The 25,896-nt window shown below is 35.7% G+C and overlaps 1 protein-coding gene across 1 annotated transcript in view; it reads right to left on the bottom strand.

Moving 5' to 3' along the window:
- Positions 1–11,244, bottom strand: part of LOC107552606 (neurogenic locus notch homolog protein 1-like) — a 48,920-nt gene extending 37,676 nt beyond the window's left edge. The window contains exons 1-2 of the mRNA XM_016234527.1: positions 10,970–11,244; positions 9,346–9,418 (exon numbers count right to left, since the gene is read on the bottom strand). Of these exons, the coding sequence (XP_016090013.1) occupies positions 9,346–9,418; positions 10,970–11,027 (131 nt within the window). The 5' untranslated portion in view covers positions 11,028–11,244. The remainder of the gene's footprint in view (positions 1–9,345; positions 9,419–10,969) is intronic.
- Between the last annotated feature and the right edge of the window lie 14,652 nt (positions 11,245–25,896).

Here is a 25,896-nt window from a genome sequence, read left to right as displayed (position 1 = left end):
AGAATTATAATTGTATAATAAATAAAAAGAAAACAAATAGAATACAACAAGATTAGAGAAGCTAGTGTTAGTTGTTTTTTTGTTTTGTTTTTTTAAAGAAAACAAACAGTTAGTAAATAAATAGAGTGCAAGTCTAAAAGGGGCAAGTTTTAAAAAAAATATTTTTTTATAAAGAATAGATTAGAATAGAGAGTGCTAGAGTTAGAGGGTCAAATAAAGATGGAAGAGATGTGTTTTAGCCGATTCTTGAAGATGGCTAAGGACTTGGATTGAGTTGGGCAGGTCATTCCACCAGGAGGGAACATTTACTTTAAAAGTCCGTGAAAGTGATTTTGTGTCTCTTTGTGATGCACAATAAAGCGACGTTCACTTGCAGAACTCAAGCTTTTTTTTAGAGGCACATAAGTCTGAAGTAATTAATTTAGGTAAAAGGGTGCAGAGCCAGTGGTGGTTTTGTAGGCAAACATTAATGTCTTGAATTTTATGCGAGCAGCTACTGGTAGCCAGTGCAAATTGATCAAAAGAGGTGTGACGTGCACTCTTTTCGGCTCATTAAAAATTAATCTTGCTGCCGCGTTTTGGTTTAATTGTAAAGGTTTGATAGAACTGGCTAGAAGACCTGCCAAGAGAGCATTGCAATAGTCCAGCCTGGACAGAACAAGAGCTTGAACAAGGAGTTGTGAAGCATGTTCCGAAAGAAAGGGCCTGATCTTCTTGATGTTGAATAAAGCGAATCTGCAGGACCGGGCAGTTTTAGCAATGTGGTCTGAGAAATTCAGCTGATCATCAATCATAACTCCAAGGTTTCTGGCTGTTTTTGAAGGAGTTATGGTTGATGTGCCTAACTGGATGGTGAAATTGTGATGGAGCAATGGGTTTGCTGGAACCAAAAGCAGTTCTGTCTTGGCAAGGTTGAGCTGAAGGTGATGGTCCTTCATCCAGCAAGAAATGTCTGTTAGACAAGCTGAGATGCGAGCAGCTATCGCCGGATCATCAGGATGGAATAAGAACATGGGCTCGCAAAATTTAAAAATCCCTGGTAACACTTCGGGCAGGCATTCTTCAGGTTTTGGTAGCTATCCAAAAAAGATGCTAAATACATGTTATTTGGATTGTATAATTTCACAATTTGAAGCAAATACAGATTGGTCTGATTTTAGCTTTGTGAATGAGATGCAAATGTCACTCTCTGACAGCAGGTGACACTAATGGAACAGCAGGTGTTTATAGGCTGCTGCCCCTTTAAGACCGAATGCACGTATCTAATATAATGATGCACAGGAGATTTCTTTCTCCACTGTTTATGTTAATTTAAGACATAACCGACTGTGTTTACGAGAATACTTGCAGAGACAATTATTTTGAGATAATTTTGTGTGTATGTAGTCATTCAGAAGCAAGGATGTGCAAATTTTTTTTTGAAATAGTTTGAAACACGGCTCTCTGTGCACGCTTTGAATGAGTGCGTGCAGAAACCAGTGCACTAGCTGCAAATGCGCGCAAATGTTTAAAAACGCTTGAATGTTTAAATCGGCAAGATTTAGAAACAAGTGCAAACGATCAACTATGATCCGTTTCACCCCTACAAGCGAGTGAACAATGCGAATCAAGTAAGGAATTTTATATCACTATTCAAGATAGCCCGTCGGGCAGGGCGGTGATATATTTTGGTAGCCCGACTGGAAAACACAATAGCCCTGGACGTCGGGCTAGCGATTAGGCGAGCCCTGGAGAGGTAGAGTTGAGTATCATCAGCATAGCAGTGATATGAAAAGCCATGTTTCTGAATGACAGAACCTAGTGATGCCATGTAGACAGAGAAGAGAAGTGGTCCAAGAACTGAGCCCTGAGGCACCCCAGTAGTTAGACGTTGCGACTTGGACACCTCACCTCTCCAAGATACCTTGAAGGACCTATCTGAGAGGTAAGACTCAAATCACTGGAGTGCAGTTCCTGAGATGCCCTTTGCCAATAGGGTTGACAGGAGGATCTGGTGGTTAACCGTGTCAAAAGCAGCGGACAGATCCAGCAACATAAGTATTGAAGATTTGGAATCTGCTCTTGCCAGTCTTAGGGCTTCAACAACTGAGAGCAAGGCAGTCTCGGTTGAATGTCCACTTCTGAAACCAGACTGGTTGCTGTTGAGGAGGTTGTTCTGTGTGAGAAAGGCAGAGACTTGGTTGAACCCAGCTCGTTTAAGTGTTTTTGCAATAAAAGGTAGAAGGGAACCCGGTCTGTATTTCTCTAAAAGAGTGGGGTTAAGAGTGGGTTTCTTAAGAGGTGGGGTTAAACAAGCCTGTCTAAATGTTGAGGGAAAAACACCAGTGTGAAGGGATGTGTCAATGATGTGAGTGAGTGCAGCTACAACTGCAAGAGAAATGGCTTGAAGGAGATGAGATGGAATAGGATCAAGCGGACAAGTAGTAGGATGATTAGAAAGGACGAGTTTGGAGACTTCTGCCTCAGAGAGCGAAGAGAGGGATGTGAATGAGTGTATGTTTGCTGGTAAGATGTGTTTGACTGATTGTGGTGTGGAAAATTGTGCACTGATGGTTTTAATTTTTTTAAATAAAAACGTAGCAAAGTCGTCAACTGTTAGAGTTGATAAAGGAGGGGGAGGAGGAGGACAAAGGAGGGAGGAAAATGTTTTATAGAGCATGCAAGTTAGACCAATTGTTAATTTTGTTACGATAGTAGTGGACAACAGTAGAGCAACAGTCTACTAGATTTGTACATTTCCTGAAGAAATTGTGCCGTTTTCTGTTTTATTGTGTGGTAGACAATAATCAGTATTTGGATGACTTGGAAAAGTAATAGTACATATCTTTTCAACCAACAACACTATTTTCATTGGCAGATTTAATATTTAGAGTTAGTGGTTACTATCTTTGGGGTAGATATGTTTAACTTAACTACATCAATTAAAAACTGCATACATTTTTTTGTCAGAATTAAAGGTAACACTTTAGGTTAGGGAACACTATTCACTATTAATTGGTTATTTATTAGCATGCATATTACTAGCATACTGGCTGTTATATAGTGCATATTAATGCATGACCATATTCTAGATCCCTTAACCCTACCCAATACCTAAACATAACTACTACAACAACTGCCTTACTTCCTATCAATAAGTAGCTAATTAGGAGTCTAGTGAGGGAAAACTCTTAGTTAATAGTGATTCTTACAAAAAGCAAATATCACAGTTAAAGTAAGGCAACTAGAAATGAAGCTAGTGTTCTTGTTAAAGCACGTACATGAATTCTTGCTTAAATGTTTATTATTTAAGCCAACAATTGGGGTGGGGATACTGCTGTGTTTTTCTCTATATAAAGTCATTTTATTTTATTCAAAAAGGACACAAAAACACCATAAATGTATAATGTATAACATATAAAGTTAATCCATGTTAGGCCTACTCATGCAATAAATTCCATGTCTATCTGAAGTTGATATAATTTTTGCAAAAGTTTACAAAAATTACACACTTTATTCACAAAAAATGGCCTGAATGATTCTTTCATAAATCGGACTGATTTATGGTTGCAGACCCGGTTGCAGAGCTTCTCATGTTAACAGTAACATTTTAAAATATTACAGTTTTTACTATATCTTTGATCAAATAAATGCATCTTTCATAAGCATAAGAGCCATTTCTTTTAAACAAATCAATACTTTTATCCAGCAAGCACACATTAAATTGATCAAAAGTGATGGTAATTTAGTTGATACAATTTTTGCACAATTTTACAAAAATTACACACGTTATTCACAGAAAATCTTAACGTCTGCCCTAGCTCATAGCCATGCAAATAGCCATGATCCAGTTCACAAAACTGCCCTGAATGATTCTTTCATAAATCAGACTGCTCCGGTTGCAAAGCTTCTCAAGTTAACAGCTCACTGGAGGGGAAGATTATCGGTAACAATTTACATTTCGGTCTGTTTCTAACGCAAAGCTATCATATGACTTCAGAAGACAACACAAGCTGTATGGACTCTTTTTATGTTACATTTATGGTGCTTCTGTGTCCTATTAGAATCAGTACATTATTTAAACAATTTTATTTTAAACTATCATTTAAACCATATTTATTGTTTTATATTTAAACTATTATTTAATATTAAGTTTATTGTAATATTTAGTGCCCTGTTTACTTGAATTGTAAGTACCTTACTAACTGTGATTTTGCTGTGAATTTAACAAGCTGAAATTAGTTACTTTGGTTGTCAGCATTATGTCTTGAATGCCTTTAATAGAGCTTAGTTAATAAGTTGCCCAGAACATTCCTAAAGGCAATTAGCTAGCATTAGTCATTTGTGTGATGAGGTTACCTGTAAGATAGTTGTTAGGTTTTGTTAAGAAGGTCGTTGCACCACTGGCCTGTTTTGTCCCCTTGGGCAGTGCGACAATGACGCAAAATCTACTCTTTTAAACCCTAATTTCCTGTAGTCGGGAGTTTAACTCTGAGGAGTCTTTGCAGTCTTGTCTGTTCTTTATGAAACAACGGCCCCGGGCTCTTCGCACTCTCTCTGTAATCACCAGAGGAGACCTGATTCTCCAGGCCCACATCTGTTAGTGTTCATTACGCCTGTGTTTATTTGTCGCTAGTACTGAGGGACCCTATGGGAATGACAGTTCCGCTGAGGAACAGGGAGCAGCTATTAACGGACCCAGTACTTTTCTAATGAGTGTTGCTCCTGGTGGTTTTATGAGGCTAGAGAGAAGGTTAATCTATTCAGATGTCCTTCATGGCACTAAATAGTAATTTTTGAGTGGAATGATGCCAGACACTTAACAGGAAGAGGATTTATTCATTAAAATATCCTCGTCAACCCCTCTGACAGTGTGACAATGTGAGAGGAAACTTCTAAACATCTGCCACTGCCAGGGCTGAATAGAAAAACCACAGGCATTAGCGGGTATTATGCTGTAAGTAGCAGCCATTGTACATTGTGAATTATTTACCTTGATACTGATCACTTGTAATGCTGTGTTCCACAGGCAGATGGTTTAGGTCAAAAGCATCAAACAAAAACAACACACGCCTGGTGTGTTTTGCTGGCTTTTTTTTTTTTGTACTTGGCCAGCTGTACATACAGAACACAATCTGGCAATAACAGAATGGACAATCAACGTTTGCTGAATTCCTGATAGAAATAGGGCAGAATCAGATTTCAACTCGCCGACACAAGTCACTTTGGTCAGTCGAGACATTAAGCTGTGCCATAAAGCTGCCAAGAATGGGAAACTCAGCATCTGCGGTGATATGATAAGAGACTACAACTTCTCTTCCTTTGGCACTGGTGTCCATTTCCTGTATCAAAATACAGCAAGGAACTCATCTCTAGAAAGCAAACCGACAGAGCATTTACTGAAACTGTCCCACACAATCAAGTGGTCATTCTGGATTACTGCTTTAGAAACACCACACATGGCCCAGGGTGTGAATTACAACCATTTTGGCTCAAATTTACAAACTAGGGATCATAAATATACAGTGACACGCTGTACTAATACAAACGCAAATTAAAATGCATCCTGCATAAACTGACTTAAATATATAAGAGATTATGCAAACGCTTATGTCAATAACAAGTAATTTTAAAAAAAATATAGCAATACTTTCATCCTGCAAGTATGCATTAAACTGAACAATTGATCAGTGATGGTAATAACATTTACGATGCTACAAAAATTTCTACTTCAAATAAATGCTGTTCTATTGAACTTTTTATTTATTAAAGAATGTATCACTGTTTCCACAAAAATATTAAGAAGCAACTGTTTTATACATTGATAATAACAATAATTTTAAAATATATTAAAACAGAAAACTGTTAAATTGTTGTAATATTTTACGATATTACTGTTTTTACTGTATACGTGTTCAAATAAATGCATTCTTAATAAGCATAAGAGCCATTTCAAATAAATACTGTTCTTTTTAACTTTCTAGTCATCAGAGAATCTTGAAAAAAACAACTTAGCACTGTTTCCACAAAAATGTTAGGCAGCAACTGTTTTGAACATTGATAATGTTCTTAATAAGCATAAGAGCCATTTCAAATAAATACTGTTCTTTTTAACTTTCTAGTCATCAGAGAATCTTGAAAAAAAACAACTTAGCACTGTTTCCACAAAAATGTTAGGCAGCAACTGTTTTGAACATTGATAATAATAAGAAACAGTTTATTTATATTAGTGTATCTATGATCAAATAAAAAGCCACCTAGAACACCTCAGTAACCAGTTAGAAACAGACTCACTTCAGTAACCGAATAGAAAATAATGAAGCTATGTTGGCAAAATGTTACTGCAAGTTTTGAAAAGTCTAGTTGAAAAATAGTTACAAATGAGGATGTCAGAAACATTGTCTATGCTTAGCAACACTTGACTTCTGTAGTCCATAATTTTCAAGGTGGGGGGCAAGATGTTATAATTCCAACCCACAAACACTTGATCGAAACTGCAACTAAGCTCTAAGTATGAGATGAATAATTAGATGGATACATGTTAGTAATGAATTAAAACAAGGCTTATCCCACCGACATCAGTTTTGCAGCTCTGTATTCAAATCTTTATGACTCTATTGGGACCCAATCGGAAGACACTGAGCTCTTTTTCCACATTACATTAACAGCCGCCCATCAAAGACATAGTCGGAAGGTCTGAAGTTCGCATGTGAACTTCTCCTCATCTCCCTCCAGTCTTGCATCTCTCATCTCCTTGTCGAACACTAATCCTTTTGATTCAAATCTGCCGTCCCTCATACATACAAGGAATTCAGATGTGGAGGCTGGTTTGTATTACTGTCAGTTGGTCTTCTGGCCTTGCCAAAGCGTCAAAGATAACGACTCACTCACTCCTTTACGAGCCTGTCAGAGTGCCAGATATGAGTGTTTGGTATTCCTGGTATGGAATGTCAAGTAGAACCAACAAATCTTCCCAAAACAATATAAGACTAGCTGAACAACACTTGATTTAAAATGATCTACCTGCAGTTACATAGAATATATATTGAATATAATGTACTTTATATTTAAATGAACTTCTTTTAATAAAGTCTGTCAGAGTGCCAGATATGAGTGTTTGGTATTCCTGGTATGGAATGTCAAGTAGAACCAACACATCTTCCCAAAACAATATAAGACTAGCTGAACAACACTTGATTTAAAATGATCTACCTGCAGTTACACTTTATATGTTTCTACATAGATTTTACTCTTCATGTGGCACATTAAATTATTGCAATGTGAATGTTTTATTGTTTTGTCAATGAATATAATGTACTTTATATTTAAATGAACTTCTTTTAATAAAGTAAAAAAAACTGATTCAACCTGACTAAATCAAACCAACAGAAGTCATTTTAGGGTAAAAAAAAAAATAATAAAGTAATAAAATTAAATAAAGTTGCACATTTTCACTTTTTCTAATGTGTTTGTTTTTACTTTTTTCTTACTTTACCTTTTGTCTGGATAAAATGGTGTGAACTAAACATTTTAATGTTTAACAAGCGTGTTTTAGGAGCCCTGCATGCACAGTTAATAATATTTGGTCAGGTAACATAAAAAATGTATCTCTTATGAAACCATTAACTACTAGTTAAATGTTATGTAATACATATTTAAACATTACTAATACTATTATTAATTATTAAAAAATAATGTGTATCTTCTTATGTTATTTATAAATGTTATTTAATATGACTGAATCAACTGTACCTACATTCAATCATTTTTAAGAAGACGTTTTGAAGAATATTTAATCTCTAATCAAAGTCAAAAGGGGTGCAAACCCCACTGACTTTCATTTACGCACAAACAAACACTGAGACATTTCTCAAAATATCTTCTTTTGTGCTCCACAGAAGGAAAAAAAAATGTCATACAGGTTTGGAACAACATGAGGGGGAATAAATAACAACAGAACAAAATTTTTAGGAGAAGTACCTCTTTAAGAGAACAACTGCACATTTTCAGTATTTACAGTGCGGCGACTAAAAGCGAAAAATATGTCATAAAGCATTTGATGGCATTCACAATGGATCCATTTGATTAGAGGGACAGCATGGCCAAAACTGACCTACGAACTCGCTTTTTGCCAAAGTTTGTCAGATGTTGCAGGACCACCAGTCTGCATTTGTTTGTCCACCAGTTGCATTTGAACAATAGATAAAAGGTACTAGACATAGTAACATGCCATCCTGAGCGGGAGAGCGGCTTTCGCTTGTATCTCCATGTTTAATTAGAGGAGTCTGAGTATGATAGGGCACAATGGTGGCTTTGTGGCCCGACTGAGGCAGGGAGGCTGCCAGACAGAATTAAGATGTGGCCCACCGCCAGCGTGGCTCCATGTGCTCGCAGTCCACTGAGGGAGACCAAAAACAAAGCCGCCACCATCCCGCTTCAAATGAGCCCTGCCAGTGTGCTCCTCCATAGCCACCCTGATAAACTCACTGATAGCAGGAGAAAGACAATGCAACCATGGCCAAATGCTTGCAACCCAATCCCGCATTCACATCACTGCTGAAGTAAAAAGTACAGAGGGCCAAAGAGAGTTAACCCTTTTAGAAAATTGACCAACACAATTAGAGCAAAGAAGCAGTCGACCATCGTGTTCGGGTGCAGTAGATAATTGCGAGTTATGTGATGCTATGCGAGCTGAGGCAACCTGTTTGCTCTTGATTTTCCAATGGTGCAATGCTACCAATTATGAAAACATCCAGTCCAATTACACTCTACTGCCATCTGTCCTTCTAATGTAAATCACAGAGATTGAAAGAGCATTCAAAATAGGACAAAACACCCGAGCAGGGGAAGGGTGCGCAAGGGGGGGTCTCAAGCATTCTGGGAAGCCTCAAACAGATTAGTCACACAGAATTAATCTAGACTGGAGTACAATGGTCGCCAAGCTTCTGGCAAACCCCAGCTGTCATTCCATAAAAGAAAAGCGAAATAAGATTTAGGGCTCCGGGTGTCTCCGAGACTTGGGCTGGAGAAGTGGCCCGTACTCACGACCAGCCAGAGGTGGGTGATGCCCTAGGCCCTCTTCATCAGAGGTTGTGTATGTCATTCATTTGCTGAGGAAACGTTCTTCAAGGAGAGAAGCGTACTTTGCTTTTGTTTAGAAGGTTGGGATTCAAATTGATCGCTTGTGTTCTGGTATACAACCGTTTTTTAATGCATCGCTGAAAATTTTAAACTTTTGGAACCGGATCACAATGACATTTCATATCAGTGATGTGTGCAATTCTGAAACAATGTATTAAATTCCTCCACAGGGTATTGATGTGGTTCAGAAACTGCAATTTTATGTAACTGAGTTCAATTACTTACTTGCATTCCCCCCTCCTGTCTGCAGTAGGTTCACATGTACCACCATTTTGGCATTTTTCTGAGCATTCCAGGCCTGGAAACATAGAAACAGGGTTATACATTTCTATTAAGTACTGCATGAGTCGATCCATATATACTGTCTGTCAAAGGTGGTATATCATCCTTAATTTTTAAATATTAATAAGAATATTTAATACACATTCTTACATTTTCAGTTTTGTTCCAAACTATGCAAAAGTTGGTAAGATACTGGGCAAAAACCCGAAAGAAAGTGTGACTCCTAACACCTTAAAGTGATGTTTGTGGACAGAGGAACTTGACAGCACACTGCTGTGAGAATTCTTCATTCTGAAGCTGTCCTGGGGAATGTATTATGGCAAGCTGTTTTAACATTTATTCTTTAAAACCAATTAATATATGTTATGTTACTTTTACTTATTGTCTATACTAGTACTTTTATTTAATTACAAGTAAGCAATCCAAAGTGACTAGTATCTTTTTTTCACTAATACCTATTCATTATATGCTAGTATAACTTCCTATAGTGACTGTATATTTAATTGGCCACTATAACTATTTCTTATCTTATTAGTTAAATAACTTTTTAAGTGTTACATACAATGCCTAATCAGGACTTACTATGAAGATTTATAAAAATAAAAAAATACAAGTAATAACTGGAATATACTAATTCTAATAAATGGGTTTGATTAGTACAAGGGAAACTTGAATATATACTGCTACTTGAATATATATGTAGCTACTAGAAACAGTTGGAATGCATATTAGTCAGAAGTGAATAGTTGTGGGTAAAAATTAAATTAATGAAATGTTACTATTGGTAAGTGACTAAAAGCAACTGAATAAGTATTAATATGTAATGAATAGGGTAGCCTACTTCTAAGACACTGTTAAGATACCTATCAGTAGTAACTAAAGAAATTACAAAAGACACTACTTAGCCAAATTATATTAACATTACTTGTTAATATTTACAAATAAGCAGGCTACTTAATAAAAATAGATAATAGCTGCAAGCAATACAAACGGCTTGCCATAATGAACGTTGGGTAGCATCTAACTGCAAAAGTGTTGAAACTTCAGTCAAACTGCTCTAGAGCAATAGGCTATTTGACACTATTGCACTGTATGAACTGTAGTATCGAAACCGCCATGTGGTGTAACTGATTCAAAAACACATTTGGATGCGTTCAAAACTGTATCATTACGAGCGACGTACGAAAATTGTAATGCCTACTAAAAAGTTGGATATGTATATTTTGCGTAAGAGACTAAGAGTAAAACTAGAGACAAGTTAGCAGTGTTAGTCCAACGTAGTTTTGATAGATACTTCGTGATACCGTTACAGGTAACAAAGTTAAAGTTCAGTCTACAGAATATCAAACGATTTATCATGTCTGCTCTTTATGCCGTTTGAAACAAGTGAATAAGCTGAGCACTGACATCAGTGCGCAACAAGGGAATTCTTCTCGGACAAGGTGTTTAATTGTACAATAAATGTCAGAAATAAACGTAGACTATTTATTAGAAATCATGTTAAGCATAATGTTAGAATAGAAATTGCGACTGGCGGCTACTGAAGAAAGCATCTTATGCAACGTACCTTGCGTCAAAGTAAAGAGTGATTTCAGAAGAATTAGTTTCACGAGGAAAAGATGCATTCCTTCTTATGGATAGTTGTGGGATTCCACGCAGGCTTAACATATATCCAACATTGGTCTGTTCAAGAAAAGGAAATGAATCACGTAAGTATAAAAAATAGATCCAAAAACAGCACTTGTGGCTTGTGCTCGCGAACTCCGGTGCCGCTCGTGCAGTCTCAGCTGAGTGAATGAGAGAGATCATGCATTCTCTTGCTCTCATCCAGAGGCTCCTTCCGCCACACCACTTCACGAGCTGTAGCCCTAGCCATTCATTTACTTGACAAACTTTCTGAAATGGCAAAAAACACGCCCTGCCTTTAAACTCGGTTGGGCATTTCAAAACATGTAAACGGGAAAATCTCAGAACCAAATTACTCGATGCTGTTTAAACTATGATTTCAATCATTATCGAAAGACAACGCATGACATATCGAGTTTTATATGGCTCTTGATTAAAGCCTACACTGTAAAAATCAAGCTTCAACTAATTATTTAGTAACTAGATTCGCAGAAATTTTACGTTCAGTCAATGTCTCTCTTCAAAGTGTTATCTGAATTCTTATTTTGTTGTTGTTGTTTTGTAGTTATTTTGTAGGCTCAACCTTTACTGAACTAGTTTTATCTAGTTTTTAGCTAAAATGTTTAAATTGGTCAAACATTTAGAAAACTACAGCAAGTTGTGTCAATTATAATTTAACCATTTACTCCATGTGTTTTATATGTTACCTCAACTAAGATTTATTATTTGGGCATCATAAGAATTTGCTGTGGAACTAGTTATTACATTTTATATATTTTTGTAGTTTAACAAGATTATTAAAAATGATTAACTGGTGTCTTTCAATCACTAAAAACACACATTACAACACATAATAGCTTTTATTTAATAACAGTCTGCACTTATAACATTTTTCATACAGACTAAACATACAGACTTAAAGAAAGAAAAAGTCACCTACATCTTGGATGGACTGAGGGTCAGTAAATTAACAGCAGGTTTTCATTTTTGGGTGAACTATCCCTTTAAAACTTCAGTTGATAAACATTACATCTGTAATACAACTGCAAAATTCAGTTAAAACTTTGTTTAATGAACTAAAAAAAAAGACTAAACAAGCTAAACAAAATGTTTGCAAACAAACATTTACAAATACTGTTACTGTTACTATACTGTTCACAATTACATCTTTAAAATGAGGTAGAAGTCAAAAAAATGAACCAGGTGTTACGGTATATAAAATCAAGTAAAGTCACATTTATTTATATAGCGCTTTATACAGTTCTGATTGTGTCAAAGCAGTAATAGACAAAATAGGTTCTCAATTCTCCTGCAACACAGGCTGCAACACAGGTCAGATTGAGCAGAGGACTCATCTGGTTCTCGTGGTCTTGTCCCCAATGTTTGTGTATAAATATATATAGGCCTACGTTTTAAATAAAACGGTCCTGCCTGTTGTTGATAAATACCAGTGGTAACGTTTACACCTTTTAAATATATATGTTTTGATAAATTCAGTCTAAATCAAGTAGTTGATATTCTGAAATGTTTACTGGATTTGAAAATAATCCTTCATTTAGTGTTTTTAATATATATTTGTGCAGACTTAATATAATTTGTTTCAACTAAGCCCAAGCAAGAAAATTAGTTCAACTTAGATATTTCTGCCCTCCCAATGTTTTGTTAATTGGATTTTTTACAATGTACACTAGGGGAACCAGTCTGCCTAAATAAAAGACAAATAAATTAATAAAAAAGAGTAGGCTAATTCATTTTTCACATAATTTATTTATTTGTTTATGCCAATTATTATTTAAGCATTCTTATTCTTGTAATTATTATTATTATTATTATTATTATTATGGGGGATTTTGTACTCCATATACACCAGAGATTTTTTTATGCTTGATTTATTGATAGTGCAAAGTAAATGCAGAAAGTTCAAGTGCTTTTTTAAGATAATGTAATTTTGACTTTTAGTATAAAACAGTAACAGTTTCCACAGTAACATGCATTTCCTAATTATTATCATGTGTAGATACAGTTTAAGGCTACAGATTTTTCTCAGTTTGATTTGCATGAGTGATGCTGGTTGCTGATAAAGTGTGCTTAGGGGTTGAAAATAGTTACATATACAATCTGCAGCATGCTGTGGTTTGGGGCATGACATTTTTATTTCTCAAACTGTACACATTTATTCTATTTTGTTTTGAGTCAGACTGTTATGTTCAGAAAGTTATCATACAATTTAACGTTTAAAATGTATATAACATAAGCTAGTTACATTTCATATTCTACATATCTCCAGTTTAGGCACTGATGCCTCTTAGTTGGCCTGTAGTGTTCAACCATCTTAAAGGTGACTGTTGTTAAAAGGAGAACCACCAGAGAGCCATTTGATGTTATTAATAACCGCCATCATTCTTCTGATTGAACTTCTTCAGTTAAAGTATTTAACATAAATGCAGTGTACCATGGTTTACGTGCCCTTATTACAAGTACAAATACTTGTGAAAATCTGTTCATGGCTCAAATAATGCCCCTAAAAAATTAAAATAAAGTTTGTTTTTGACACTGACCAGTATTGTAAACATGAAAATAACAGCAAAACTCAAAAGGGAAAAGATCTTAATTTCATTAAGAGGTGAGAACTCTAGTCAGGTCCTAATTACATCTCCACGGACCTACAAATTTAGGCCGCTGCTATCTATTTTTTATGGAATTGTGCAATGCAAAGTCAGAACATGCAGTGATGAATCACAACACAAAGGTTATTCACGTTCTCACTTTCTCTGAACACAACTGGAAAGTCCCTGTGCTCCATAGCTGTGAACCACAGGAGGAATATAGCAATCTTTGGAGTATCAGGCAGAGAAAACAGACATGCTTTGAAGTTAGGCTGCAATTATATGTGACAGAATCATCTCCTGACAGTAATGAAAGCAACACTATTCAGACCGTGAATGATCTAGGCTTGTAGTAAGCCTGCTTGAGAGACCACATACAGTATTAAGCACATCTGAGTTAACTACATTTAACCTTGGCCAATCAGGTTATGACAAGTTGGGAAAAGACACTAGAAGCAGCAGTTTTGATGGAAGAATGCATACATTTACACTGATCAACTTTTACAGTTTTTTCTTTAGAATACTGGATGATGTGTGGTTCTTGAAAAAATCAATATCAGAGAATGAATGTATTGTTATGGAGTAGACTAACCACTCATATTAAAACAAATTAAGGAAATTGTAACATTGTCTGATTATTTACTCTTAAATGCGCACTTGGGTGGGCTGAGTCACCTGGGTGATTTGATGTTTCGCCAAAATCTCTGCACGAGGCATGATGCATAGTCGGGCACATTGTCGTGATGAATCTGCCAATCAGTTGTATTTTAAGAAATGTACAAGACATAACAGTATAACAGTGAGTAAGTTATGACCATATATTTATTTTTGTGTGAACTGTTGGCTTATTAATAGCACAGTAAAAGTAGAGATAGACAAATAAAACTGTAAATCGCTTCAAACTTATTAGGAAACTTAAGCACTGAGGACACAAAACTAGTGTGGTTGGAAGGCCATTGTAATGGTCAAAGACAGGTGATGGAAAAGGCACTTATTGTGAATGACCTGCATATAGAAATCACTGGCATGAAAGACCAGATTCGTAAATTGTTCTAAAGTTGTATAAGAAAAAATGTTTGAATAATTGTGCCTGGAGCGTAATCACACACAAGAGTACTGATGTATTTGTAGAATTAGTAAGCAAAGGGTGTGACTTGCATATTTTAGCACACGCAGGCAGAGTTTTGTGTTTCAAATACTTGCGGTATCCTATAAACCTTTGCATGTGTGTGTTGGCGTATTTGTGTCTGTAATTCAAAAGGCTTCAGGTAAGGTGAGGTTGTGCAGGCAATGTCTCAAGATGTAGTGTGACCTGAGGGCCAGGGAAAACTAAGAGACTGTAGAGGAGGTGTTCACGATAAGGAGATAATTGGAGTTGTGTGTGGACATGCAGGAACACTTCCCACACTCAAAGCTGGCATCAGAAGCGTGAGAACTGACATCCTATCTGGCACCTGCATGTGCTTGCAATGTTTGACCGTTGTTTGCATTTCTTCGCCAAAATCTCTGCACGAGGCATGATGCATAGTTGGGCACATTGTCGTGATGAATCTGCCAATCAGTTGTATTTTAAGAAATGTACAAGACATAACAGTATAACAGTGAGTAAGTTATGACCATATATTTATTTTTGTGTGAACTGTTGGCTTATTAATAGCACAGTAAAAGTAGAGATAGACAAATAAAACTGTAAATCGCTTCAAACTTATTAGGAAACTTAAGCACTGAGGACACAAAACTAGTGTGGTTGGAAGGCCATTGTAATGGTCAAAGACAGGGGATGGAAAAGGCACTTATTGTGAATGACCTGCATATAGAAATCACTGGCATGAAAGACCAGATTCGTATGACGACTTGCATATTTTAGCACACGCAGGCAGAGTTTTGTGTTTCAAATACTTGCGGTATCCTATAAACCTTTGCATGTGTGTGTTGGCGTATTTGTGTCTGTAATTCAAAAGGCTTCAGGTAAGGTGAGGTTGTGCAGGCAATGTCTCAAGATGTAGTGTGACCTGAGGGCCAGGGAAAACTAAGAGACTGTAGAGGAGGTGTTCACGATAAGGAGATAATTGGAGTTGTGTGTGGACATGCAGGAACACTTCCCACACTCAAAGCTGGCATCAGAAGCGTGAGAACTGACATCCTATCTGGCACCTGCATGTGCTTGCAATGTTTGACCGTTGTTTGCATTTCAATTTGTGTATTCTCTTTTGTAAGTAAGCAGCTTGTCTTAATTCCATGTGTTTCTAAATGACTCCTACACCAGCCAAAGAATCCATTTCATAAGTGGCTCTTTAAATCTGATGAATCACTTCAGAGAACGAGGCAAGCCTTACATACTTGGTGAAATGAATTCGGGGAACAGTTAAAGGGATAATTCACCCAAAAATTTAAATTTTGTCATCATTTACTCACCCTCAAGTTGTTCCAAACCTGTATGAGTTTGACACAAATGAAAACATTTGGTAACCAAACAGTTGATGGTAGCCATTGACTTCCATAGTATTTTTCCCATACTGTGGAAAACAATGGCTATCATCAACATGATTCAAAACATTTTATTTTGTGTTCAGCAGAAGAAAGAAATTCATACAGCTTTGGAACAACTTGAGGTTGAGTACAGTACATGATAACAGAATTTTCCCTATTCCTTTAAAAAAAAAAAAAAAAATTATTCCAATCAACGGGAAGCCATGAAACACCAATAATCCCAAATGTGCTCTGTGAGTCTATTAAAAAGCATTTGTGGTGTTTTTCACAACAGTTATGTCATGCTAAAAAGAACAGTAGGTTTTGTGAGTAGAGGCTGTAATTGTGGACTTCTGTGCATATCTGTGGGGGATCGAGTGAAACCCACAAACCACAACATTCCAGGCGCCACTGTGTGCTACTACAGTTTTCTATTACTAAAGACCCTCTAATTGGATATTTATAGAGGTTTTATGTGTCAGGATAATCCATCAAGGATTTTAGATGTGAAAGTGACACTAGCAAGCAGCTCAAATAGTAGCTACTAAATGGCCCACTTGAAAACATTCAAAATATTTTCCCTCACAATAGAACTCCATAAATATCCGACAGTATACTTCATGACTTACAATGATTATTTATAAACATATGAAGATATACTGTATATCACCACACACCACTAAACCAGTACAGGTTTTATTCTATGGATGTACATTCTTATTCACACTGCTGGTCTTTATTAATGAATAAGTGAATATGGAAGTGACATACTGCAAAGTAATTATTGTAGTGGAAAGAAATCTCTTGGAGTACAATTCATAAGAGGCACATCAGAGATAAAAATGGTTTCCCACAATTGTTTGGGGACTCATACTGTTTATTAGCAACAATGATATATTATTAATAAAAACATTTGACAATCTGACCAGTTTTATACAATAAAAGTAACGTTAGAGGTAATACAATCTCAGAAAAAAGGTACAAAAGCTCTCACTGTGGCAGTACCTTTTCTAAAGGTGCACTTTTGTACCTTTTAGATACTAATTTGTACACTTTAGGTACTAATATGTACCTTTAAAGTAACGATATGGACTTTTTAGGCACAAATGTGTACCTACTGAAGAGGTGCTGCCCCAGTGACAGATTTTGTACCTTTTTCTGTCCCTTTGATGCATAAAATGTAAAAATCTATAATCTAAAAATATGTGAAAATACATATTGTGGTGTTGATAAACAGTACTATGACTTAACCATGCAAATAATGGTATTGAAGGAATAGTTATCAAAAAAAAAAAAATTTTTTGAACATGAAATTGAAGTCAGTGGTAACAAAATCTGTTTGTTTACCAGCATTCTTTAAAATATTCTCTTTTGTGTTCCACAATCCATACAGGTTTGGAGCAACATGAGGCTGATTGCGAGAATTTTGTCACACTTTATTTTAAGGTCAAATTCTCGCTATTAACAAAGCATTAATATGACTTTGCCTCAGTAAACTCCTAATTTGCTGCAAATTAATAGTTAGTAAGGTACTTGTTAAGTTTAGGTATTGGGTAGAATTAGGGATGTAGAATATGGTCATGCAGAATATGTGCTTTATAAGTACTATTGAACAGCCAATATATTAATAATAGGTTTATAGTGAGAATTGGTCCCATTCTAAAGTGTTACTGAATATTTTCATATAGGCTATTAATAGCACAGAAACAAATATCTTCAAAAATAAGTTTATTGTTTACTGACCCATTTAAAATGTTTTAATGGAAGATATAAACAAACTAGAGATAGACATAAAACTGTAAAACACTTTGAACTTATTATGAACTTAAGCACTGAGGAGGCAAAAGTGTTGTTGAGAAGCCACTGAAATGGTGAAAGACAGATAATGGACAGAGCACTGTGTGAATGTCCTGCATAAAGAAAACACTGGGATGAAAATAACACACTAGTTCACAGTTCCTGTCACCTCTCATAAATAAACTGATAAATTCTTTATGCTTAGCAGACATACTTGTACATGTGCATGCTGTAGCTTCAGTGGGTGATTAGAGGTAAACCCCATAAACAGACTAGAAAGGATTTAGTGTTTGGTCTTGTGCATTCCTGAAGCTCTAGCACACCTGATTCAGTTCAGCAGCTTGTTAGTAGTAGTGTGTGAGATTAGTGAGATGCCTATAATTTGCCATACAGGGGGTCCTGCACGAATGGATTAAGAAACCTTGGTTTAAACCAATAGACGGATGGGACACCAGGCCAGTGAAGGTGAAGGTCTCTCTTGCTGTGTTCACACTCTGGCAAAGTGCCACTAATCACCAAACACTTCACAGAGGGTCAGAGGCATAAATAGCTTTAGGATGTGCAAAAGACTTTATTACTGTGTGTGCCAAAAGACAGGACATTATCTACAGTATTTACTTAAACTCAATATGTTTCATTGCAGCAGCATCAAAGATGCCGTTACAGAGGTAATTATGGATCACACACCTTTACTCTTCTGACTGAGAATTCTGACGCCTGTATAGATGTCTGCTGAATAGGAGAAAGGCCATAACAGTGATTCTTTTACTTTTTTTTACTTTGTTTAGCATCAACATGAAAATCCTATTGGTTTTAGAAGAAGTTTCTCTACCATCCACTACCTTTCAAGAGTTTGTGGTCGATTCAGTTTTGTGTGTGTTTCTGAATGTTCACCAAGGTTGCATTTATTTATTACAATTTAAAATAACTGTTTTTATTTGAATATATTTTAAAATGCAATTTATTCCTGTGATGGCAAAGCAAATTTTTCAGCAGCCATTACTCCAGCCTTCACTGTCACATGATCCTTCAGAGATCTTTCTCATATGCTAATTTGATACTCAAGAAACATATTTTATTATTATCACTGTTGAAAACAGTTGTGCTGCTTAATATTTTTGAGGAAACCATTATACATTGTTTTTCAGGATTTTTTTAATAAATGGAAAGAACATTTATTTGATATAGAAATCTTTTGTAACAATATAAAAGTCTTTACTGTCACATTTGTTAATGCGTCCTTGCTCAATAAAAGTATTCATTTCTTTTAAAAATCTTACTGACCCCAGATTTTGAACATAAGCATGCAATCTAAATCACTTAGTATCAGGTTTATGCCTGATGTTTATTATCTGATGTCTCCTGTTTTACTGAATGAATCCTGCCATTGTAACTTCAAGACTGTCTGTGGGATCTGCATTTAAGGATTTGGTGTTGCTGGAGGACAGCCCACCAAAAATTACTACAATGTCCTATTGTGGTTCTATTGTAGTCTAATAGCTTCCTTAGTGAATCAGCGATTGATTTATGCATCCTGCTCCTCCGGATTCTTCTAACAATAGATGTCTGCCTTCTTACTGTTTGAAATATGAGAACATTTGAAGACATTGGCTTCTTGTAGATATGGAGCTCATGTGTTGCAAAGGGCAAGATATGAGGCAAATGGTAAAGCACTTACACCAAAAACCTGTGACATGTTTACTGACTGGCTGTCTGTTAGCTTGTCTGTTTTAGAGAGTCCACAGCTGCTTCCCAGCATTGTACAGAGATACAGCGTGTGGACAGACACCCAGCGAGCATGCAATGCACCATAGAGCTGTAACTGCAGGACAGTTCCCTTACAGGCTTTGTTTTTGGCTACAAAATCACAAACAGGAAGTTGCTTTGGGTCAGTCACACAGAGGTACTTCCCCCTTTTGTTTGTTGGAGGTTGTGTGAAAGTTTGTGGTACAGACCCCATGTCGCCCCATTTCTCTTAATTCTCAACTATCTCTGTGTGCATCCTTGATCATTTAAAGTGCCAAATGTGATGCCAACTTATCTCACATTTTGATCTGTAAATGTCCAATAGTAATCTTTTCTGATAGTTTTAACCCTTTTGCCATGTTGAGTAAAAACTGGGACTATTTTGACTGATTTTTAACTGTTTCTTGACTGTGAACCCCATACGTGGCTTGGATAAGCCTTTTCTTTTGTTATAAGACCAACCTGATTGCATGTAAAACCAGCATAATCTGAGAAATCTGTTCAGACTGTCTGTTTTAATGCTAACATCACGAGACAAGATGTGTATTATGATTTTGGTCAAGCTACAATGATGTCTACTATTACACAAAATAAACTGTAAAAAATACAGTATACAGTAATTTATTTTTAACAAAAAATAATGGAATAAATGCTACATTAAAAGCCTCTTTTGTTTAATGTTTAACCATTAAACAAATGATACCATATAAATAATGATATTATATTGTAATGGACAACACATGTATTTTTATGTCAAATAATATAAAACATATTTGTAGAAGTAAAATATATTAATTGCCTTACAATTTAGGAGAATTACATTGAATTAATATGTATATATAGAACGTATGTGAAGGTTATGAATCACCATAGAGAAAGTGGCATTCCCAGAATTCCCCATGTGAAGCATCGGATTTGTTCAGATTTTATTTTTAAAAGTTTCTTCCTGAACTTTAACATTGTGTACATTGTAGTGTTTTTTGCAGCAGTTTATTTGTTGGATATTTACAGTATATTTGTAGGTTTTGACAGATTTGCTTCTCGAGTCTTTTAATGATGGATTTGTTTCTTACAAACACATATTATCACTTCACAAGACATTAATTGATGGACTGGAGTCATTTCAATTACTTGTAAATTATTGTAATGTGTTTATCAGCTGTTTGGACTCTCATACAATAACAAACTCACCTACATCTCGCATGGCCTGAGGTTGACTGCAGATGTCTTTTATCCCCTGCTTTAATTCAAATAAAAGATTTTAGAGTGCAGACCAACATTTGGTATGTTTGAATAAATATAGGTCTTGGCACCTAACCAGCTGGAGAGCATGGTGAATTGCATTAATCAGCAAATCCATCATTAAGATGTTTTTAACTTCAAATGTTGCCTCTTGCTAACATATGAGTCCTCTAATCATAATATTGCCTTCTCCAGTACAAAAGTCATCTAGTCTGAATCTGGAAAGAAATATGCACAAATCAAGCACCATTTACAAGCAAAAATAGTTTTAAACCGATATGTCAGTGGATTTTGATGTGAGACGACAACAGGCCTTTTCACTGGAGGAAGCGTTATTATGAAATTTGGCCGTATGAATTTAAAACGCCTTAATGATAAATTTGTTGCAACATGAAACAATGAAACGTGAATTATTGTGATGTTTTTTATCAGCTGTTTGGACTCTCATTCTGACGGCACCCATTCACTGCAGAGGAACCATTGGTGCACAAGTCATGTAATGCTTTTAATGCAGTTTCTCCAAATCAGTTATGATAAAGAAACAAACTCATCTACATCTTGTTTGTCCAGAGGGTCGGTACATTCTCAGCGATTTTTCATTTTTAGGTGAATTACTCCTTTGTAGAGTCAACAGTCTATATAATTATAGAAATTAAATACAGATGTAGATATTGTACATGCAGTTATTTTTAAATGTAAGTACAATGTAAAAACGTACACAATAAACGTATTGGATTTAATTATTTTAAATGTTAGTTCATAGTCGTTAAAGACACTTAATATATAATAATCCAGTTTACAATTATACCCTTATTCCTCATTATTGTTTTAATTCCCTGGACATCGTAAATTCTACATAATTTTAGAACTGAATTAAGTGGCGAGTCAGTCTGATGTTTGTATGTCAGCCTGAAGGACCACTGATCAGAGAAAACACATTGGCTCCATACAGTCTGGAACTCTGGGTAAATAACTACAGTTCATTCATGGGAATGAAGCTTAAATAAAGTTCCACCGCTGGGTCTGTGACACATGGCCCCATAACAGAGATGGCATTCAAATGGCCCTATCTTTAGCTCCTTTTCCCTAGTGACTTCTGCTGAATTTGATTTCACAGTCATTTATGCAGTCTGACTTATTGCTCTCGTTGTATAAATAACAACTAACAGGCGTCAACATACACAGTTGTCTATAAACTTTGCCAACCCCTGTGTGTTTTTATGCAAGATAATGTTACTGCAATTCAAATGTTGTTGTTGTACTTCTCTTTTGATATCTGAGGTAATGCTTCTCCAGAGATTTGGGCTGGGAATATGAGGTGTTAGTTTAATGAATTTAGCCTCTATGCTAGCCTAGCTGAACGGGATCAATCATATCTGTTTTGTTGAAAACATATCATTGGTCCATGAGGAATCGATGACATAACTTCCGCTTCTTTCTTTCTCTAGAGACTGTTATCAGTCACATGTGGCGGGAACAAAGATGCCCGTGTCTCACTAGATGATAAGACTGATGTCATGGTTCAGAAAAAGCACAGCGTACGTTAAATGTTCTTGTTGAATTTTCTTTGAAGTCTTCTCTGTTTACTTGTTATCTAATTGGTCTTATCGCATGTGAGCCACCTTTCTCAGAGATTCCTATGGCGGTGCAGCAGTTTTCACAGGCTCCTCAAATGTCCGTGAAGATGCTGGACAAACAATGTGAGTTTTAGTTTTTGACACCATACAGGCCTGTTCTTGTTTAGCCGGGGAGTGGTGTGAAGTCTTGTGAAGGAAATGCCGTTGAGATGGGAAACCACAAAGGAAAATCTTTAATAAAGAAAGTGGGAGGGAGTGTGACTGCGAGAATGGTGGACAGAGACAAAAGGCTAATTTACGTTCACTAATCCTGTGTAATCATTCTGTTTGACAACATCTTCTATTCAGTGTCCGTAAAAAGAGACTCTGTTTGCGATTGTCTACCACTTTCTTATTATACATACAGTCACCCTTAGGAAAAAAGTTAATTAGGGTCCTTTGCTCAACTCCAAAGAACTCTTTATGCCACAAAGTTCTATATAAAAACAAAGAAGCTTATCTGTACAAAAGAGTTCTCAATATTTTACATTAATTAGGTATAAAATATCGATTGATAAAATGTATTTATATTTATTAAATATTATTTCAATGAAACAATATATATATACAGTATATATACACACACACAGTATATGTGTGTGTGTGTGTGTTTATATACTGTATATATATTTTTTAATAACAAAACATGTATCAAATGTTATTATCCTGTGTTTGTAATCTCTGAAAGGTTCTGTAAAAGATGTCTTATACAGTATCATCCAAAAATGATGGGAGTTTTATCATTATTTAAATGGTGAAATAGACCAACATTTGTAAATAAATCAATATAAACAAAATGTAAATATTATGTAAAATGAACATGAAGGATTCCAGATTCTAGACTATTTCTAGATTCCTAATTAAAATAAATTGATCATGTGACTCTTTGTACTGATTGTTCAAATGTTATTTTATTAAAGCTCAATATGCTCTCTTGATCATCTCAAATTATGTCGGGGAACCTGATCATTCAGTTTAGAAACAAATCTGTGGAGTTCATGCTTGAATGCTGCTGTTATTAAAGCGAAAGATAGATAAATCAAATACTATAAGACATTATGATATTCGTGTTGTTTTTTCACTTTTCCACTTTTCACTGATAATATAATTTGTCCAGTCTAATCAGTTTGAGTCACTTTTGGACCCAAATTTTAAAGAAGATTTAATAGAAAATTCCTAATGTGTGACATATTAGCTCCTTTCAGGTAACATAATCTTAATAACGTGAGCATAATTTTAATGACGTGACTAACAGAGAAACGACATCTGCGTCAGCTCCCAGCAGGATCTGTACTAACCCGAACAAAACAAACAAACAAAGTGTTTATGTTAGAGCTGCTTATTTGCTGACTTAGGTGTGTGTGTGTGTGTGTGTGTGTGTGTGTGTGTGTGTGTGTGTGTGTACTTGTTTATGCTACATTGTGATAGAAAAAACAGATATTTTTGACATTGTGGTGGTACCGGCCTGCGGTCCCCACGAGGGAAAAATATTATAAAAAATAGCAAATGATATTTATCTGAAAGTGTAACAATGCAAACAGGTTTTCTGTAAAGGGGTAGGTTTAGGGTTAGGGGATAGAAAATATAGTTTGGTCAGTATAAAAGTAATAGAAGTCAATGGAAAGTCCCCACAATTCACAGAAACAAACGTGTGTGTGTGTGTGTGTGTGTCTCAGATTTTCCTCACCTGTCACCTGCCCACATACACCATCACAGCAAACGGCTGGCCTGTGAAACAAAGAAAGCAAGCTAGAGGCAGCAAACAGTGTTTATTATCCAACTTGATATCTCTTTTCCCAGCTTAGTTCAACTAGTTCTGCAACTGAGCCAAATTCCTCCAGAGGCTGGGAACTAAGAGGCATTAGCGGAAAATGACAACTAGCCAAACCTTTCTATTTACAGTAAACACCCAGAAGCCCGGAGATGTCTTTTCTGTGAATGCGTGTTGTGGTTTCAAAAGTCAAGTGTCAAACTATATGTAAAAATCTGTTTGTGGTTAAAAACGGTCTCATCGGAACGGACCTTGTGAAATGCAAATTCATGCAGAAAAACATCTACCAGAGAACTTGGAGTTCCTTATGCTGCAGCAACGTTTGTATGAAAATTTCTGAATATTAATTCTGAGGCTTTTATAAACATGGGACAGCAGTGGAATGCTAGGCATCTGCAGAGAATGCACACAACACTACAACACAACACTAAATTAATGCAATAAACATTCACTAAATTAACAAAATTGCAACACAAAACACCCTTGTGTAATGTACATTAGAGTGTTTTGTGTTATTGATAGCACAAGAAACAAAAAATATAAGAAATAAGCAGAAACACATTTGTTTATCAAATAAAATCTCATGTAATGTGTCACGCAGGGACTAATGCCTTTTTTACCATTAATAGTATGGTAATTCAAATAGTTTTTCAGAATCCATCAATTTGACTGTATTTTACAGTAAAATTACATATAAAATTAAACTGTTTAATGATCTTAACACATTGGCAGTCATAGTTTTTAATAATAAATCTTGTGGAAAATTTATATATTTTTAATTGTTTTGTTGTATCTTTCAAGGGATGTTATTTCTTAACATTGGATTATATAACATCTGTAAATACCTGAAAGAATAGCACTGTTTATTTTTATATGTACACATAAAGCATTCAAATATATACTGAACTGAAACCATTTTTCTTACAATTTTGCAAAATTTATATTTATCTTACTGTACTCTAATAGTGGGTGCCAACGTAATATAGAAAATGTTTTCCAGATAGATATTAAATTTTTATATTATATATATTTCTACATTATATTTAGTCTGCTTTGGCTTCGGTAAAATGACAAGATAAAAGCCAGTAGCAATTACTGATGAACAGTTACATTCTATAACTTCTATTTAACTTTGAACATCCATTTTATTAGTTAAGGAATTGCGATCAGTAACTATTCATGTTTTCATAATGTGTATTGTGTCTTCATGCTTCTGCGCCTGTAGAGTTTAAAAGGCCGGGGATGGATATTTTGTTAGATGATAGCATGGGATAAAAGCACAGGCTAATCCATGTATGTGTTTGCTGACAGATAAGGGTGGTTGTGCGTGGAGGGCCATGTGTTTAACCTCACTCAGAGGCCCTTGAGGAGCAGCCGTGACAGACTGTGAGAGATTGTTGTGGCCTTAGATGGACATCCAGTTGTTGTCTTTAACATATGAGAGACAGGTGAGCAGGGCTTGAGATGGGGGCTTTAGTGCGTCACTTAAAGTCAAGCATCGTTTATGGCCTAATAAAAAGAGTATCAGGTGTTTACTTTGAGATAATTTACATGAAATACAGACAGGGGACTCGGGGAAATTAATTTACTTATTATTTTTATTTACTAATTAATTAATTAA

This window comes from Sinocyclocheilus grahami, unplaced genomic scaffold, assembly GCF_001515645.1.
Source record: "Sinocyclocheilus grahami isolate Dianchi unplaced genomic scaffold, SAMN03320097.WGS_v1.1 scaffold454.1, whole genome shotgun sequence".
NCBI lineage: Eukaryota > Metazoa > Chordata > Actinopteri > Cypriniformes > Cyprinidae > Sinocyclocheilus > Sinocyclocheilus grahami.
This window is presented reverse-complemented; position numbering and strand designations above follow the sequence as displayed.